This window comes from Lepisma saccharinum, unplaced genomic scaffold (genome assembly GCF_977018435.1).
Source record: "Lepisma saccharinum unplaced genomic scaffold, izLepSacc3.1 HAP1_SCAFFOLD_41, whole genome shotgun sequence".
Classification (NCBI taxonomy): domain Eukaryota; kingdom Metazoa; phylum Arthropoda; class Insecta; order Zygentoma; family Lepismatidae; genus Lepisma; species Lepisma saccharinum.
In genome coordinates this window covers 3,310,486-3,331,499 of record NW_028142901.1, presented here as the reverse complement: position 1 = coordinate 3,331,499, position 21,014 = coordinate 3,310,486, and the positions used below count along the sequence as shown (strand labels likewise).

General features: G+C 34.8%; 1 protein-coding gene across 1 annotated transcript; it reads left to right on the top strand.

The window, feature by feature from the left end:
* The first annotated feature begins 2,876 nt into the window (after positions 1-2,876).
* Positions 2,877-4,752, top strand: LOC145982272 (uncharacterized). Its single transcript, XM_083115844.1, has 2 exons — positions 2,877-3,019; positions 3,921-4,752. Exons 1-2 carry the CDS (start codon positions 2,877-2,879, stop codon positions 4,750-4,752), a joined length of 975 nt encoding a protein of 324 aa, XP_082971970.1.
* Positions 4,753-21,014: the final 16,262 nt, after the last annotated feature.

Below are 21,014 nucleotides of genomic sequence, written 5' to 3'. Positions count from 1 at the left end.
CTTGATCTGTAGAAGAAATGAGTTTCAAACGAGTACAATCGTTGGACACTAGTTTCTTGAAAAATCAAGGTTTGATCCTATAGTCAAAATGTGATAATTAAAACGCTTTTCAGGCCGTGAAAAGCATAATAATTCAACATTCTAAGGAAATTCATCTCTCGCTTGGTCTGTAGAGAAAATGAGTTTCAAACGAGTACTAGCATGAAACGCTAATATCTCGAGAAGTCAAGTTTTGATCCTATAGTCGAAATATGATAATTAAGACACTCTGCAAACCGTGAAAAGCATAATAATTCAACATTTTAAGAAAATTCATCTCAGGCCTGGTCTGCAGAGATAATGAGTTTCAAACGCGTAGTAGCATTGAACGCGAATATCTCTAAAAGTCAAGTGTTTAACCTATAGTCCAAATGTGATAATTAAAACGCTTTTCATACTCTGAAAAGCATAATAATTCAACATCTTAATGAAAATCATCTCTGGCTTGGTTTGTAAAGAAAATAAGTTTCAAACGAGTACTAGCATTGGGCAGTAATTTCTTGAAAAATCAAGTTTTGAACCTATAGTCGAAATGTGATAATTAAAGCATAGGACAGCAATTTCTTGAAAAAACATGTTTCGATCCTATTTTCTAAATGTTATAATTAAAACGCTTTTCAGGCCGTGTCGATCCTATAGTCGAAATATGATAATTAAGACACTCTGCAAACCGTGAAAAGCATAATAATTCAACATTTTAAGAAAATTCATCTCAGGCCTGGTCTGCAGAGATAATGAGTTTCAAACGCGTAGTAGCATTGAACGCGAATATCTCTAAAAGTCAAGTGTTTAACCTATAGTCCAAATGTGATAATTAAAACGCTTTTCATACTCTGAAAAGCATAATAATTCAACCTTTTTAAGGAAAATCATCTCTAGCTTGATCTGTAGAGAAAATGAGTTTCAAACGAGTACTAAACTGGGTGTCAGGGTAGGAACAGAGCACTTCGATGTTTCTCGGAAATTTTAAGGAGTGGCCTTCTCCCCCGCTCGTAAGTCATCAGCATGAGGGTCGGGTGTCATTGGGACGGCCGCGTTGGTTGCAAGCAGTATATCCAGCTCAAGTAGTTTGTATCCAAATTAAAGAGCGACACTTTTACAACAGTAAACACTCACATACAAACAGTTACCACAGTACCAAATCAGACAGAGCGCAACACACCGCCAAATGAGGATAATAATGGCGGGGAAGCCTGGGCAGATTATCATATCTCCGAGCAAGTAGTAGTATTCGCACCAAATAACCACTGATTGATTGATTGGCTTTATTTTGAATTCGCTTTTTATGCAATTTTTGGCTAATTTGCGAAGATGGGATGAGTGATGACATGATGAAATTGATGAATGGACACTCACAAACACCCATACCCATGCCGAGATTTGGACCCGGTCCCTGGTGTCGTAGCGCGATGTGCTAACCACTCCGCCACGGGAACCGGCACCAAATAACCAAATAAAAATAGGAACGTACCACTATAGAACTCTCAACATGTTAATAGTAATTACCTTCATAAATTTTCCGATATGATTTCTTAGGTTCAGAGTCATTTTATCCGATTTCGTGAAGACCAACAATAAAAAAATTAAATTCTGAACATATGTAAATACAGTTTTTTATAACGTTTTTGTTATTGTTGCCATTTTTGGCTCCTACGTTTGTATACATCGTCCCTGAAATACGCCACTGAAAAGGCGTGTGGGGTTGCAAATATATATTCGAGCTTCTAAAGAATAATTATGTTCTTATGGCATGGAGTCGTTGTTATTTAAAGTCAGTGGCGTGTCCAAGGAAGGTAGGGTTGGTGGGGGTTATAACTCCCTCCCCCATTAGTCCAGTATTCCTAAAAGGAACGTCGGAAGCGGGAAAAGTCGTCAAAATTAGGGCTGAATACTAAACAAAGTATATCCCCCCCCAACACACACACACACACACACACACACTTTAAGAAAATACGGGACACGACACTGTTTAAAGTATCATTAATTTTATTCATTTAAAATAGGAAGAAAATATTATTATATTATAATAGAATTATTGAAAAACTAGCGCCGTACTAAACTTATAAACTTAACAAAAGTACACTGATTACTTTCCTTAATTTAGCGAGGCATACGCGTATTATCTTCGTTGCAGAGCAGTTTCAGCTTTTGGAGTATTCTAATGTTTTACACAGTGCAGTCGAAGAAACTTGAGAATAGTGATGTTTATCATGGAGCGTCACACTCCGAATAAACATCTGTGGATGTTTTACAGTGAATATATTGGATATACTGCAAGTTTCTTCGTATTTGCGATGGTTATTGTCCTCCGTATAATGTGTCATTGCTATGTGTTGACGAGTCTTTGAGGATGGCGACAAAACTCCGTTCCAGAGGTGGCAATACTTGCAGGAAGGAAGGAACTTTCCGCAGAGCTCTACAGAGTTGCCAATTGTCTAAGTAGCTTCGCCCATCGGTAGTCAGAGTGCGTTTTTGTGTAAAAATATTGGCTATTAATAAGTGCGGCTTGTTATAGCTAATTCTTGTGTAATTTTTCTGCAGAATTGTTTGGTGAAGGTGATATGCAATAAGAGGAACCGGCACATTTTTATTATTTGGGTGCGCGTGTTTGTTTGATTGTTTATGTTTGTGTTTGTGTACTGTGGCCTGGACTGAAATTTGCGTTCTCGTGTAATATAATATAGGCAATGGAGCCAACATCACCTGAGTGCTATAAACAGGGGACGAGGAAACGTGTGTTAAAGGGCGGGGAAAGAAACATAATCTTAAATGTATATTCTTATTTTCGCTCACAAATAACAAACAATTCACCTACTTCCGTAAGAACTGCAGTAAAAATGACAGCTGATGCAACTGGTGTTAGCCCTTCCACAGTGTTTCAAATAAAAAAGGAATTTCTCGATAAGGAAGGCAAGTTAGACACCCCTAACAAGAAAAGACCAAGAGACCAGCGTAAAACACGGCTGGACAATTACGACAGGTTTGCTCGCGGAGCAATAAGAAGACATATGCACGCTTTTTTCAAAGAAAATAAACTGCCAACGCTGAATAAAATTCTCCATGTCCTAAAAAAAGACGACCAACTTCCGTCGATATCGAGAAGTACACTATATCGTCTCTTAAAAGACGTTGGCTTCAAATTTGTTAAGCACAAAAGAGAGTCAATGCTATAGCTCGACCACAAGGAAAAAAACTTTCCCTCAAAAGCGTTCGCGCATCTTCCCTGCCGTTATCGGTGCTCGGTGCAGTGTTGCCAGCTCAGACTTTAAAAAATCGGGAGATTGTTCCTTGGGAAACCAGAAGATCTGCTACAAAATCCGATGATCTAAAAGTAGCGGATGAACGACCTTCTGGGGGCGGCATAGGCGTGCAAACTGGGTGGGGGGGGGGGGCAAGGGGATGTCTGAAGATTTTTTCCAGCGAGGGGGAAACAATATATTTTTATCAGGATTTATAAAATAATAATAATGTCCTAGCACAATTGAGTATCGTTTGGCATAATTTCACAGTTCAAACAGCACTTTTCATGGCTGAGTGGAGTTCCACTCTATCTCTCCCCTCCATGTTCAAGTAAGATGAGCAGGAAATGTGTTTTTGAGCAAGCCGTTGGAGGTTCCATACCAATAGTTTATTAAGGAATTCTCCCGAGAAATCAATAGGTCTGGCAACACTAACGTGAGCCGGGCTGAAGTCTCCTTCTCCCTGTATTTTTCCCCCACCCGCCAGCGCGATGGGGTCTGCGCAGGTTTCTTTCCTTGTGGTTCCACTATAATTGACAGGGAAGATATTATAGCGTGGAGGCACAGATATCTTCGTGCAATTAGGCGTTTCAGAAACGAAGGCCGAAAGATCATATACACCGATGAAACTTGGGCAAACAGAGGCCATACCAAATCCAAGAGGTGGGTGGACTCCAAAGTTACGTCTGCGGCCCAAGCATGGAGTGAAGGTCTCTCGGTAGGAGCAAAAGCGCCCACGGGGAAGGGCGAGAGGGTGATATTGGTCCATGCTGGATCCGAAGATGGTTTTGTTCCGGGGGCAAAGTTGATTTTCCGGGGGAAAAGGGGGAACAAAAACAGCGATTATCATTCCGAAATGGATTCGCATGTGTTCGAACGTTATTTCACGGAAAGGCTGTTACCTAATATCCCCCCCAATTCTGTAATAGTGATGGATAATGCACCGTATCATAGTGTCAGGGCGGAGAAAATTCCCACAAAGAGCAGCACCAAAAAAGACATTCAAAATTGGTTTACTGAGAAAGGGATTTCGTGGGAAGCACACATGAACAAATTTGAATTGTGCGAAATTTTAGACAACGAGAAAATTAAATACATGAACAATTATAAATTGGACTTATTAGCTAACGCTGCTGGTCACGAAGTTCTTCGCTTGCCCCCATACCACTGCGAGCTCAATCCCATAGAATACGTTTGGAGTTCCGTGAAGAACCACGTCGCCATGGAAAATGCTAAATTCAAATTGGACGAAGTAGAGCAGTTAATGGAAGAAGGAATAGAAAAAGTGAGCATTGAACAGTGGCGAAGAGATGTGGAGAAAGTAAAGCAAACCGAGGAAAGAATGTGGGAAGCCGATGGGCTGATTGAGCGTGTGCATGATACAGTTATCATTAATTTGGATACAGATAACGAAAGTAGTGAAGGAAGTGACAGTGACGACTTGGGAGTGTCAACATTAGCAGACGACGATTAAGAACTTCATTTTGGTGAGTACAATGTAGCTATTTATTTCTATTCTGCACATTTCATAATATATAAATAATTATGTCAACCGATACGCTCGCTAATAATACGTGCTGCCGGACACTAAATTAATGCAAGCTATAAAAAATTACAAAACTCTCCCACATCGATAATATCGCAAAGTTTTGGCTCAAATCAATAGACGTAATAACAAAAAACGAGGGAGGGTGATGCACAAGTTATGAGTCGAAGCAATAGGTTGAGTCTGCTTTAACTATTTATCGTCGTCGATACGTATATATGTTTTAACAAAGATTTTTGTTTGTCGATGTTATTATATCGCTATGGTGATAATGATGAAATAGACAATAGGAAAGCATGAAAGTACTATTCATTGTTCTGTATTCATACACATCAGGGCAGGACCTAGGTGGGTGCGAGACCCAGGGCATGCAATATACGCCTATAACCAAAATTTTCCAGGTCTGAGAAAATCAAACATTTTTTCCTCCCTAGTATGAAGTACAGGTGTCCTACATAATCGCAATACAAAAATTATCATAATTAATACAAAATTTATATATATTTCGTATTATTACCTAAGCTGCAATAAACAGAACTTGTTGGAGGTTTAACCCAAAAATTATAGTGGACTAATTAAAGTTTCTAAATTATTGTTTCTATTCCTTTCAAAGGTGCCACTGGGGCGCAAAACTGGATGTGTTCAATAGCAAACTATTATTTTAACTATCCAAGTGACAATTTTTAATCATATTCAATAATATTCTCCAGCATGATTCTCCTTTGTTTACTTCTCATTAAATTTTTATGCTGTTGTGAATTTACAGGGTCTTGTGTATAAAAATATTTCCACTCCATGATTTCATTCGACGTATAATTAAACGAATTCTGTATATTAACTACTTTTAGCTGAAATATTTGAACATGATTTTCATACAGTACTTAGTTTAGAATGTGATTTCAGTAATTTGGGATATTTTTAAGTATGTCCAAACCATGCACGTGAAGTTAGGAGAAATCGGGTTAATTTGTTAAATTGCAAACACCAGTGTCCCATAAACTCGTAATAAACAGTGAGCAAACAAATATTTTACTTAGCGCGGGCCCCCTTAAAGCGCGGAGCCTCGGGTGAGTGCCCGAGTTGCCCCTCCCAAGGGGTATCTCTTAATCATGTACCTTTACAATGCACCATACGGTACATGAAGGGGTATTGAAACTCTGCATTATAATCCTTAGACTCATTCTATTTATTATTATTTTAAATTGTAATAGCGCTTGATTTTAAAATGTGTTAATTACACTCTTATAAACAACAGATTGGGAGTTACACAAGATTACCATACGTTAGCATTGGTATTTAAACAAAATAAAGACGAGACTTTGAATGTTAGCAACTTGACTCGGTACTTGACGGCGGAATATAATCTTTCAAAAACTAATAAAGACATCAATTGACACTATAAATATTTACCGGTAACCTTCAGTAACTTTTTTCGTGTTGTTTGCATGTGTGTGTGCGCGCGCGAGAGAGAGACAGAGATGTACTGAGTATAACTGATCTGTACTTAGCCAACTCTGAACGAGCTGAGTTAGCGGTTAAAATTACTGTCTTAATCAAAGTTATAAATAAAGAAAAAAATATAAACAAAGTACACGTGTCTTCCTTTTTTTCTTCTTTCGGGGTATTGACGGTAGAAGTGACCGCGCTGCGGCAAAGCGGTAGGCGATGACGGCAACGTCGCAACTCTGATTGGCACCGTGTTCACAACTCCCCTCCAAGAAGCAGGATGCACGACGGAACTCGAAGTGCTCGGTTCCTACGCTGACACCAACTTTAGTATTGGGCAGTAATTTCTTGAAAAATCAAGTTTTAAACCTATAGTCGAAATGTGATAATTAAAACGTTTTTCAGGCCGTGAAAAGCATAATAATTCAACATTTTAAGGAAAGTCGTCTCTGGCTTGTTCTGTAAAGAAATGATTTTCAAACGAGTATTAGCATTGAACGCGAATTTCTCCAAAATCCAAGTTTTGATCCTATAGTCAAAATGTGATCACTAAAACGCTTTTCAGGCTGTGAAAAGCATAATAATTCAACATTTTAAGGGAAATCATCTATGGCTTGGTCTGTAGAGAAAATGAGTTTCAAAGGAGTATTTGCATTGAACGCGAATTTCTCGAAACTCCATGTTTTGATACTATAGTCAAAATGTGATCATTAATCGCTTTTCAGGCCGTGAAAAGCATAATAATTCAACATTTTAAGGGAAATTATCTCTGGCTTGGTCTGTAGAGGAAAAGAGTTTCAAACGAGTGCAAGCATTGGACAGTAATTTCTCGAAAAATTAAGTTCTGAACCTATAGTCGAAATGTGATAATTAAAACGCTTTTCAGGCCGTGAAAAGCATAATAATTCAACATTTTAAGGAAAATCATCTCTGGCTTGGTCTGTAGAGAAAATGAGTTTCAAAATAGTACTAGCATGAAACGTTAATATCTCCAAAAATCAAGTTTTGTTCCTATTGTCGAAATACGATAATTAAAACGCTTTTCATGGCGTGAAAAGCATAATAATTCAACATTTTAAGGGAAATCATCTCTGGCTTGGTCTGTAGAGAAAATGAGTTTCAAACGAGTACTAGCATTAAATGTTAATTTCTCGAAAATGCAAGTTTTGATTCTATAGACGAAATGTGACAATTAAAACGCTTTTCAGGCCGTGAAAAGCATAATAATTCAACATATTAGTGAAAATCATCTCTGGCTTGGTCTGCAGAGAAAATGAGTTTCAAGGAGTACTAGCATGAGACGTGAATTTCGCGAAAAATTAAGTTTGGGTCCAATAGTCGAAATATGATAATTAAACTGCTTTCAAGGCCGTGAAAAGCATAATAATTCAACATCTTAAAGAAAATCATCTCTGGCTTGATCTGTAGAAGAAATGAGTTTCAAACGAGTACAATCGTTTTACACTAGTTTTTTGAAAAATCAAGGTTTGATCCTATAGTCGAAATGTGATAATTAACACGCTTTTCAGGCCGTGAAAAGCATAATAATTCAACATTCTAAGGAAATTCATCTCTGGCTTGGTCTGTAGAGAAAATGAGTTTCAAACGAGTACTAGCATGAAACGCTAATATCTCGAGAAGTCAAGTTTTGATCCTATAGTCGAAATATGATAAATAAGACACTCTTCAGGCCGTAAAAAGCATAATAATCAACATTTTAAGAAAATTCATCACAGGCCTGGTCTGCAGAGATAATGAGTATTAAACGAGTAATAGCATTGAACGCGAATTTCTCTAAGAGTCAAGTGTTTAACCTATAGTCCAAATGTGATAATTAAAAAGTTTTCATACTCTGAAAAGCTAAATAATTCAACGTCTTAATGAAAATCATCTCTTTCTTGCTGTGTAGAGAAAAGGAGTTTCAAACGAGAATTAGCATTGATCGCGAATTTCCCGAAAACTTAAGTTTTGATCCTATGGTCTAAATGTGATAAATAAACGCTTTTCAGGCCGTGAAAAGCATAATAATTCAACATTTTAAGGAAAATCATCTCTGGCTTGGTCTGTAGAGAAAATGAGGTTCAAACGAGTACTAGCATTAAACGTTAATTTCTCGAAAAATCAAGTTTTGATCCTATAGTCGAAATATGATAATTAAAACGCTTTTCAGGCCGTGAAAAGCATAATAATTCAACATTTTAAGGAAAAACATCTCTGGCTTGGTCTGCAGAGAAAATAAGTTTCAAACGAGTATTAGCATTGAACGCGAATTTCTCGAAAATGCAAGTTTTGATGCTATAGTTGAAATGTTACAATTAAAACGCTATTCAGGTTGTGAAAAGCATAATAATTCAACATTTTAAGGAAAACCGTCTCTGGCTTGTTCTGTAAAGAAATGATTTTCAAAGGAGTATTGGGTTTGAAAGCGAATTTCCCGAGAAGTCAAGTGTTAAACCTAGAGTCCAAATGTGATAATTAAAACGCTTTTCATACTCTGAAAAGCATAACAATTCAAAAATTTTAAGGGAAATCATCTCTGGCTTGGTCTGTAGAGGAAAAGAGTTTCAAACCAGAACTAGCAGTGGACAGTAATTTCTCTAAAAATTAAGTTTTGAACCTATAGTCGAAATGTGATAATTAAAACGCTTTTCAGGCCGTGAAAAGCATAATAATTCAACATTTTAAGGAAAATCATCTCTGGCTTGGTCTGTAGAGAAAATGAGTTTCAAAATAGTACTAGAATGAAACGTTAATATCTCCAAAAATTAAGTTTTAAACCTATAGTCGAAATGTGATAATTAAAACGCTTTTCAGGCCGTGAAAAGCATAATAATTCAACATTTTAAGGAAAATCATTTCTGGCTTGGTCTGTAGAGAAAATGTGTTTTAAAATAGTAATAGCATGGAACGTTAATATCTCCAAAAATCAAGTTTTGATCCTATTGTCGAAATATGATAATTAAAACGCTTTTCTGGCCGTGAAAAGAATAATAATTCAACATTTTAAGGGAAATCATCTCTGGCTTGGTCTGTAGAGAAAATGAGTTTCAAACGAGTACTAACATTAAATGTTAATTTCTCGATAATGCAAGTTTTGATTCTATAGTCGAAATGTGACAATTAAAACGCTTTTCATGCCGTGAAAAGCATAATAATTCAACATATTAGTGAAAATCATTTCTGGCTTGGTCTGCAGAGAAAATGAGTTTCAAGGAGTACTAGCATGAGACGTGAATTTCGCGAAAAATTAAGTTTGGGTCCAATAGTCGAAATATGATAATTAAACTGCTTTCAAGGCCGTGAAAAGCATAATAATTCAACATCTTAAGGAAAATCATCTCTGGCTTGATCTGTAGAAGAAATGAGTTTCAAACGAGTACGATCGTTGGACACAAGTTTCTTGAAAAATCAAGGTTTGATCCTATAGTCGAAATGTGATAATTAAAACGCTTTTCAGGCCGTGAAAAGCATAATAATTTAACATTCTAAGGAAATTCATCTCTGGCTTGGTCTGTAGAGAAAATGAGTTTCAAACGAGTACTAGCATGAAACGCTAATATCTCGAGAAGTCAAGTTTTGATCCTATAGTCGAAATATGATAATTAAGACACTCTTCAAACCGTGAAAAGCATAATAATTAAACATTTTAAGAAAACTCATCTCAGGCCTGGTCTGCAGAGATAATGAGATTCAAACGCGTAGTAGTATTGAACGCGAATTTCTCTGAAAATCAAGGGTTCAACCTATAGTCCAAATGTGATAATTAAAACGCATTCCATACTCTGAAAGGCATAATATTTCAACCTCTTAATTAGAATAATCTCTGGCTTGGTCTGTAAAGAAAATAAGTTTCGAACGAGTATTAGAACTGAACGCGAATTTATCGTAAACTCAAGTTTTGAACATATTGTCTAAATGTGATAATTAAAACGCTCTTCAGGCCGTGAAAAGCATAATAATTCATCATTTTAAGGAAAATCGTCTCTGGCTTGGTTTGTAGAGAAAATTAGTTTCAAACGAGTATTAGCATTGAACGCGAATTTCTCGAAAATTTAAGTTTTGATCCTATAGTCAAAATGTGATCATTAAAACGCTTTTCGGAAATCATCTCTGGCTTGGTCTGTAGAGAAAATGAGTTTCAAACGAGTACTATCATTAAAGGTGAATTTTACGAAAATCAAGTTTTGATCCTATGGTCGAAATGTGATAATTAAAACGCTTTTCAAGCTGTGAAAAGCATAATAATTCAACATTTTAAGGAAAATCATCTCTGGCAGGTCTGTAGAGAAAATGAGTTTCAAACGATTACTAGCATTAAATGTTAATTTCTCGAAAATGCAAGTTTTGATGCTATAGTCGAAATGTGATAATTAAAACGCTTTTCAGGCCGTGAATAGCATAATAATTCAACATATTAAGGAAAATCATCTCTGGCTTGGTCTGTAGAGAAAATGAGTTTCAAACGAGTATTAGCACAGGACAGTAATTTCTTGAAAAATCAAGTTTTGATCCCATTTTCTAAATGTTATAATTAAAACGCTTTTCAGGCCATGAAGAGCATAATAATTCAACCTTTTTAAGGAAAATCATCTCTAGCTTGGTCTGTAGAGAAAATGAGTTTCAAACGAGTACTAGCATAGGACAGTAATTTCTTGAAAAATCAAGATTTGATCTTATAGTCGAAATGTGATAATTAAAACGCTTTTCAGGCCGTGAAAAGCATAATAATTCAACATTCTAAGGAAAATCATCTCTGGCTTGGTCTGCAGAGATAATGAGATTCAAACGCGTAGTAGCATTGAACGCTAATTTCTCTAAAAGTCAAGTGTTTAAGCTATAGTCAAAATGTGATAATTAAAACGCTTTTCATACTCTGAAAAGCATAATATTTCAACATCTTAATGAGAATCATCTCTGGCTTGGTGTGTAAAGAAAATAAGTTTCAAACGAGTATTAGCATAGGACAGTAATTTCTTGAAAAATCAAGTTTTGATCCCATTTTCTAAATGTTATAATTAAAACGCTTTTCAGGCAGTGAAAAGCTTAATAATTCAACATTCTATGGAAATTCATCTCTGGCTTGGTCTGTAGAGGAAATGAGTTTCAAACGAGTAGTAGCATGAAACGCTAATATCTCGAGAAATCAAGTTTTGATCCTATAGTCGAAATATGATAAATAAGACACTCTTCAGGCCGTAAAAAGCATAATAATCAACATTTTAAGAAAATTCATCTCAGGCCTGGTCTGCAGAGATAATGAGTATTAAACGAGTAATAGCATTGAACGCGAATTTCTCTAAGAGTCAAGTGTTTAACCTATAGTCCAAATGTGATAATTAAAAAGTTCTCATACTCTGAAAAGCTAAATAATTCAACGTCTTAATGAAAATCATCTCTTTCTTGCTGTGTAGAGAAAAGGAGTTTCAAACGAGAATTAGCATTGATCGCGAATTTCCCGAAAACTTAAGTTTTGATCCTATGGTCTAAATGTGATAAATAAACGCTTTTCAGGCCGTGAAAAGCATAATAATTCAACATTTTAAGGAAAATCATCTCTGGCTTGGTCTGTAGAGAAAATGAGGTTCAAATGAGTACTAGCATTAAACGTTAATTTCTCGAAAACTCAAGTTTTGATCCTATAGTCGAAATATGATAATTAAAACGCTTTTCAGGCCGTGAAAAGCATAATAATTCAACATTTTAAGGAAAAACATCTCTGGCTTGGTTTGCAGAGAAAATAAGTTTCAAACGAGTATTAGCATTGAACGCGAATTTCTCGAAAATGCAAGTTTTGATGCTATAGTTGAAATGTTACAATTAAAACGCTTTTCAGGTTGTGAAAAGCATAATAATTCATCATTTTAAGGAAAATCATCTCTGGCTTGGTCTGTAGAAAAAAAGAGTTTCAAGGAGTACTATCATTAAACGTGAATTAAACGAAAATCAAGTTTTGATCCTATAGTCGAAATGTGATAATTAAAACGCTTTTCAAGCTGTGAAAAGCATCATAATTAAACATTTTAAGAAAATTCATCTCAGGCCTGGTCTGCAGAAATAATGAGTTTCAAACGCGTAGTAGCATTGAACGCTTTTCAGGCCGTGAAAAACATAATAATTCAGCATTTTAAGGAAAATCATCTCTGGCTTGGTGTGTAGAGAAAATGAGTTTCAAGGAGTACTAGCATGAGACGTGAATTTCGCGAAAAATTAAGTTTGGATCCAATTGTCGAAATATGATAATTAAACTGCTTTCAAGGCCGTGAAACGCATAATAATTCAACATCTTAAGGAAAATCATCTCTGGCTTGATCTGTAGAAGAAATGAGTTTCAAACGAGTACAATCGTTGGACACTAGTTTCTTGAAAAATCAAGTTTTGATCCTATAGTCGAAATGTGATAATTTAAACGCTTTTCAGGCCGTGAAAAGCATCATAATTAAACATTTTAAGAAAATTCATCTCAGGCCTGGTCTGCAGAGATAATGAGTTTCAAACGCGTAGTAGCATTGAACGCGATTTACTCTAAAAGTCAATTGTTTATTTATCCTATAGTCCAAATGTGATAATTAAAACGCTTTTCATACTCTGAAAAGCATAATAATTCAACATCTTAATGAAAATCATCTCTGGCTTGGTCTGTAAAGAAAATATGTTTCGCATAGAATGCGAATTTCTCGAAAACTCAAGTTTTTATCCTATGGTCTAAATGTGATAAATAAACGCTTTTCAGGCCGTGAAAAGCATAATAATTCAACATTTTAAGGAAAAACATCTCTGGCTTGGTCTGTAGAAAAAATGAGTTTCAAGGAGTACTAGCATGAGACGTGAATTTCGCGAAAAATTAAGTTTGGATCCTATAGTCCAAATGTGATAATTAAACTGCTTTCAAGTCCGTGAAAAGCATAATAATTAAACATTTTAAGGAAAGTCGTCTCTGGCTTGTTCTGTAAAGAAATGATTTTCAAACGAGTATTAGGTTTGAAAGCGAATTTCTCGAGAAGTCAAGTGTTAAACCTAGAGTCCAAATGTGATAATTAAAACGCTTTTCATACTCTGAGAAGCATAACAATTCAACATTTTAAGGGAAATCATCTCTGGCTTGGTCTGTAGAGGAAAAGAGTTTCAAACCAGAACTGGCAGTGGACAGTAATTTCTCGAAAAATTAAGTTTTGAACCTATAGTCGAAATGTGGTAATTAAAACGCTTTTCAGGCCGTGAAAAGCATAATAATTCAACATTTTAAGGAAAATCATCTCTGGCTTGGTCTGTAGAGAAAATGAGTTTCAAAATAGTACTAGAATGAAACGTTAATATCTCCAAAAATTAAGTTTTAAACCTATAGTCGAAATGTGATAATTAAAACGCTTTTCAGGCCGTGAAAAGCATAATAATTCAACATTTTAAGGAAAATCATTTCTGGCTTGGTCTGTAGAGAAAATGAGTTTTAAAATAGTAATAGCATGGAACGTTAATATCTCCAAAAATCAAGTTTTGATCCAATTGTCGAAATATGATAATTAAAACGCTTTTCTGGCCGTGAAAAGCATAATAATTCAACATTTTAAGGAAAACCGTCTCTGGCTTGTTCTGTAAAGAAATGATTTTCAAAGGAGTATTAGGTTTGAAAGCGAATTTCCCGAGAAGTCAAGTGTTAAACCTAGAGTCCAAATGTGATAATTAAAACGCTTTTCATACTCTGAAAAGCATAACAATTCAACATTTTAAGGGAAATCATCTCTGGCTTGGTCTGTAGAGGAAAAGAGTTTCAAACCAGAACTAGCAGTGGACAGTAATTTCTCTAAAAATTAAGTTTTGAACCTATAGTCGAAATGTGATAATTATAACGCTTTTCAGGCCGTGAAAAGCATAATAATTCAACATCTTAAAGAAAATCATCTCTGGCTTGATCTGTAGAAGAAATGAGTTTCAAACGAGTACAATCGTTGGACACTAGTTTCTTGAAAAATCAAGGTTTGATCCTATAGACGAAATGTGATAATTAAAACGCTTTTCAGGCCGTGAAAAGCATAATAATTCAACATTCTAAAGAAATTCATCTCTGGCTTGGTCTGTAGAGAAAATGAGTTTCAAACGAGTACTAGCATGAAACGCTAATATCTCGAGAAGTCAAGTTTTGATCCTATAGTCGAAATATGATAATTAAGACACTCTGCAAACCGTGAAAAGCATAATAATTCAACATTTTAAGAAAATTCATCTCAGGCCTGGTCTGCAGAGATAATGAGTTTCAAACGCGTAGTAGCATTGAACGCGAATTTCTCTAAAAGTCAAGTGTTTAATCTATAGTCCAAATGTGATAATTAAAACGCTTTTCATACTCTGATTTTCATCTTAATGAAAATCATCTCTGGCTTGGTTTGTAAAGAAAATAAGTTTCAAACGAGTACTAGCATTGGGCAGTAATTTCTTGAAAAATCAAGTTTCGAACCTATAGTCGAAATGTGATAATTAAAGCATAGGACAGCAATTTCTTGAAAAAACATGTTTCGATCCTATTTTCTAAATGTTATAATTAAAACGCTTTTCAGGCCGTGAAAAGCATAATGATTCAACATTTTAAGGAACATCATCTCTGGCTTGGTCTGTAAAGAAAATGATTTTCAAACGAGTAGTAGTATTTAACGCGAATTTCTCTGAAAGTCAAGGGTTCAACCTATAGTCCAAATGTGATAATTAAAACGCATTTCATACTCTGAAAAGCATAATATTTCAACATCTTAATGAGAATCATCTATGGCTTGGTCTGTAAAGAAAATAAGTTTCGAACGAGTATTAGCACTGAACGCGAATTTATCGAAAACTCAAGTTTTGAACATATTGTCTAAATGTGATAATTAGAACGCTTTTCAGGCCGTGAGAAGCATAATAATTCATCATTTTAAGGAAAATCATCTATGGCTTGGTCTGTAGAAAAAATGAGTTTCAAGGAGTACTAGTATGAGACGTGAATTTCGCGAAAATTTAAGTTTCGATCCTATAGTCCAAATGTGATAATTAAACTGCTTTCAAGGCCGTGAAAAGCATAATAATTCAACATTTTATGGAAAATCATCTCTGGCTTGTTCTGTAAAGAAAATAAGTTTCGAACGAGTATTAGCACTGAACGCGAATTTATCGAAAACTCAAGTTTTGAACATATTGTCTAAATGTGATAATTAGAACGCTTTTCAGGCCGTGAGAAGCATAATAATTCATCATTTTAAGGAAAATCATCTATGGCTTGGTCTGTAGAAAAAATGAGTTTCAAGGAGTACTAGTATGAGACGTGAATTTCGCGAAAATTTAAGTTTCGATCCTATAGTCCAAATGTGATAATTAAACTGCTTTCAAGGCCGTGAAAAGCATAATAATTCAACATTTTATGGAAAATCATCTCTGGCTTGTTCTGTAAAGAAAATGATTTTCAAACGAGTATTAGCATTGAATGATAATTTCTCGAAAATTCAAGTGTTAAACCTATAGTCCAAATGTGATCATTAAAACGCTTTTCATACTCTGAAAAGCATAACAATTCAACATTTTAAGGAAAATCATCTCTGGCTTGTTTTGTAGAGAAAATGATTTTCAAACGAGTATTAGCATTGAACGCGAATTTCTCGAAAATCCAAGTTTTGATCCTATAGTCAAAATGTGATCATTAAAATGCTTTTCAGGTCTTGAAAAGCATAATAATTCAACATTTTAAGGGAAATCTTCTATGGCTTGGTCTGTAGAGAAAATGAGTTTCAAAGGAGTATTAGCATTGAACTCGAATTTCTCGAAACTCCAAGTTTTGATCCTATAGTCAAAATGTGATCATTAATCGCTTTTCAGGCCGTGAAAGGCATAATAATTCAACATTTTAAGGGAAATCATCTCTGGCTTGGTCTGTAGAGGAAAAGAGTTTCAAACGAGTACTAGCATTGGACAGTAATTTCTCGAAAAATTAAGTTTTGAACCTATAGTCGAAATGTGATAATTAAAACGATTTTCAGGCCGTGAAAAGCATAATAATTCAACATTTTAAGGAGAATCATCTTTGGCTTGGTCTGTAGAGAAAATGAGTTTCAAAATAGTACTAGCATGAAACCTTAATATCTCCAAAAATCAAGTTTTGATCCTATTGTCGAAATATGGTAAATAAAACGCTTTTCAGGCCGTGAAAAGCATAATAATTCAACATTTTAAGGAAAACCGTCTCTGGCTTGTTCTGTAAAGAAATGATTTTCAAAGGAGTATTAGGTTTGAAAGCGAATTTCTCGAGAAGTCAAGTGTTAAACCTAGAGTCCAAATGTGATAATTAAAACGCTTTTCATACTCTGAAAAGCATAACAATTCAACATTTTAAGGGAAATCATCTCTGGCTTGGTCTGTAGAGGAAAAGAGTTTCAAACCAGAACTGGCAGTGGACAGTAATTTCTCGAAAAATTAAGTTTTGAACCTATAGTCGAAATGTGATAATTAAAACGCTTTTCAGGCCGTGAAAAGCATAATAATTCAACATTTTAAGGAAAATCATCTCTGGCTTGGTCTGTAGAGAAAATGAGTTTCAAAATAGTTCTAGAATGAAACGTTAATATCTCCAAAAATTAAGTTTTAAACCTATAGTCGAAATGTGATAATTAAAACGCTTTTCAGGCCGTGAAAAGCATAATAATTCAACATTTTAAGGAAAATCATTTCTGGCTTGGTCTGTAGAGAAAATGAGTTTTAAAATAGTAATAGCATGGAACGTTAATATCTCCAAAAATCAAGTTTTGATCCTATTGTCGAAATATGATAAATTAAAACGCTTTTCTGGCCGTGAAAAGCATAATAATTCAACATTTTAAGGGAAATCATCTCTGGCTTGGTCTGTAGAGAAAATGAGTTTCAAACGAGTAAAATGTTAATGTTAAATGTGAATTTCTCGAAAATGCAAGTTTTGATTCTATAGTCGAAATGTGACAATTAAAACGCTTTTCATGCCGTGAAAAGCATAATAATTCAACATATTAGTGAAAATCATTTCTGGCTTGGTCTGCAGAGAAAATGAGTTTCAAGGAGTACTAGCATTTCGTGAAAAATTCACTAGTAGTGAATTTCGCGAAAAATTAAGTTTGGGTCCAATAGTCGAAATATGATAATTAAACTGCTTTCAAGGCCGTGAAAAGCATAATAATTCAACATCTTAAGGAAAATCATCTCTGGCTTGATCTGTAGAAGAAATGAGTTTCAAACGAGTACAATCGTTGGACACTAGTTTCTTGAAAAATCAAGGTTTGATCCTATAGTCAAAATGTGATAATTAAAACGCTTTTCAGGCCTTGAAAAGCATAATAATTCAACATTCTAAGGAAATTCATCTCTCGCTTGGTCTGTAGAGAAAATGAGTTTCAAACGAGTACTAGCATGAAACGCTAATATCTCGAGAAGTCAAGTTTTGATCCTATAGTCGAAATATGATAATTAAGACACTCTGCAAACCGTGAAAAGCATAATAATTCAACATTTTAAGAAAATTCATCTCAGGCCTGGTCTGCAGAGATAATGAGTTTCAAACGCGTAGTAGCATTGAACGCGAATATCTCCAAAAGTCAAGTGTTTAACCTATAGTCCAAATGTGATAATTAAAACGCTTTTCATACTCTGAAAAGCATAATAATTCAACATCTTAATGAAAATCATCTCTGGCTTGGTTTGTAAAGAAAATAAGTTTCAAACGAGTACTAGCATTGGGCAGTAATTTCTTGAAAAATCAAGTTTTGAACCTATAGTCGAAATGTTATAATTAAAGCATAGGACAGCAATTTCTTGAAAAAACATGTTTCGATCCTATTTTCTAAATGTTATAATTAAAACGCTTTTCAGGCCGTGAAAAGCATAATAATTCAACCTTTTTAAGGAAAATCATCTCTAGCTTGATCTGTAGAGAAAATGAGTTTCAAACGAGTACTAGTATTGGGCAGTAATTTCTTGAAAAATAAAGTTTTAAACCTATAGTCGAAATGTGATAATTAAAACGTTTTTCAGGCCGTGAAAAGCATAATAATTCAACATTTTAAGGAACATCATCTCTGGCTTGGTCTGCAAAGAAAATGATTTTCAAACGAGTAGTAGTATTTAACGCGAATTTCTCTGAAAGTCAAGGGTTCAACCTATAGTCCAAATGTGATAATTAAAACTCATTTCATACTCTGAAAAGCATAATATTTCAACATCTTAATGATAATCATCTATGGCTTGGTCTGTAAAGAAAATAAGTTTCGAACGAGTATTAGCATTGAACGCGAATTTCTCGAAAATCCAAGTTTTGATCCTATAGTCAAAATGTGATCATTAAAATGCTTTTCAGGTCTTGAAAAGCATAATAATTCAACATTTTAAGGGAAATCATCTATGGCTTGGTCTGTAGAGAAAATGAGTTTCAAAGGAGTATTAGCATTGAACTCGAATTTCTCGAAACTCCAAGTTTTGATCCTATAGTCAAAATGTGATCATTAATCGCTTTTCAGGCCGTGAAAGGCATAATAATTCAACATTTTAAGGGAAATCATCTCTGGCTTGGTCTGTAGAGGAAAAGAGTTTCAAACGAGTACTAGCATTGGACAGTAATTTCTCGAAAAATTAAGTTTTGAACCTATAGTCGAAATGTGATAATTAAAACGATTTTCAGGCCGTGAAAAGCATAATAATTCAACATTTTAAGGAGAATCATCTTTGGCTTGGTCTGTAGAGAAAATGAGTTTCAAAATAGTACTAGCATGAAACCTTAATATCTCCAAAAATCAAGTTTTGATCCTATTGTCGAAATATGGTAAATAAAACGCTTTTCAGGCCGTGAAAAGCATAATAATTCAACATTTTAAGGAAAACCGTCTCTGGCTTGTTCTGTAAAGAAATGATTTTCAAAGGAGTATTAGGTTTGAAAGCGAATTTCTCGAGAAGTCAAGTGTTAAACCTAGAGTCCAAATGTGATAATTAAAACGCTTTTCATACTCTGAAAAGCATAACAATTCAACATTTTAAGGGAAATCATCTCTGGCTTGGTCTGTAGAGGAAAAGAGTTTCAAACCAGAACTGGCAGTTAACAGTAATTTCTCGAAAAATTAAGTTTTGAACCTATAGTCGAAATGTGATAATTAAAACGCTTTTCACTCCGTGAAAAGCATAATAATTCAACATTTTAAGGAAAATCATCTCTGGCTTGGTCTGTAGAGAAAATGAGTTTCAAAATAGTTCTAGAATGAAACGTTAATATCTCCAAAAATTAAGTTTTAAACCTATAGTCGAAATGTGATAATTAAAACGCTTTTCAGGCCGTGAAAAGCATAATAATTCAACATTTTAAGGAAAATCATTTCTGGCTTGGTCTGTAGAGAAAATGAGTTTTAAAATAGTAATAGCATGGAACGTTAATATCTCCAAAAATCAAGTTTTGATCCTATTGTCGAAATATGATAAATTAAAACGCTTTTCTGGCCGTGAAAAGCATAATAATTCAACATTTTAAGGGAAATCATCTCTGGCTTGGTCTGTAGAGAAAATGAGTTTCAAACGAGTAAAATGTTAATGTTAAATGTTAATTTCTCGAAAATGCAAGTTTTGATTCTATAGTCGAAATGTGACAATTAAAACGCTTTTCATGCCGTGAAAAGCATAATAATTCAACATATTAGTGAAAATCATTTCTGGCTTGGTCTGCAGAGAATATGAGTTTCAAGGAGTACTAGCATGAGACGTGAATTTCGCGAAAAATTAAGTTTGGGTCCAATAGTCGAAATATGATAATTAAACTGCTTTCAAGGCCGTGAAAAGCATAATAATTCAACATCTTAAGGAAAATCATCTCTGGCTTGATCTGTAGAAGAAATGAGTTTCAAACGAGTACAATCGTTGGACACTAGTTTCTTGAAAAATCAAGGTTTGATCCTATAGTCAAAATGTGATAATTAAAACGCTTTTCAGGCCGTGAAAAGCATAATAATTCAACATTCTAAGGAAATTCATCTCTCGCTTGGTCTGTAGAGAAAATGAGTTTCAAACGAGTACTAGCATGAAACGCTAATATCTCGAGAAGTCAAGTTTTGATCCTATAGTCGAAATATGATAATTAAGACACTCTGCAAACCGTGAAAAGCATAATAATTCAACATTTTAAGAAAATTCATCTCAGGCCTGGTCTGCAGAGATAATGAGTTTCAAACGCGTAGTAGCATTGAACGCGAATATCTCTAAAAGTCAAGTGTTTAACCTATAGTCCAAATGTGATAATTAAAACGCTTTTCATACTCTGAAAAGCATAATAATTCAACATCTTAATGAAAATCATCTCTGGCTTGGTTTGTAAAGAAAATAAGTTTCAAACGAGTACTAGCATTGGGCAGTAATTTCTTGAAAAATCAAGTTTTGAACCTATAGTCGAAATGTGATAATTAAAGCATAGGACAGCAATTTCTTGAAAAAACATGTTTCGATCCTATTTTCTAAATGTTATAATTAAAACGCTTTTCAGGCCGTGAAAAGCATAATAATTCAACCTTTTTAAGGAAAATCATCTCTAGCTTGATCTGTAGAGAAAATGAGTTTCAAACGAGTACTAAACTGGGTGTCAGGGTAGGAACAGAGCACTTCGATGTTTCTCGGAAATTTTAAGGAGTGGCCTTCTCCCCCGCTCGTAAGTCATCAGCATGAGGGTCGGGTGTCATTGGGACGGCCGCGTTGGTTGCAAGCAGTATATCCAGCTCAAGTAGTTTGTATCCAAA

Bases quoted from the DNA above. Each gene is read 5' to 3' on its own strand.
- LOC145982272 (XM_083115844.1), top strand. From the start codon at position 2,877: ATGACAGCTGATGCAACTGGTGTTAGCCCTTCCACAGTGTTTCAAATA. The intron at 3,020-3,920 runs GTTTGCTCGCGG...TTGGGCAAACAG, and splicing joins CGGCTGGACAATTACGACAG to AGGCCATACCAAATCCAAGA.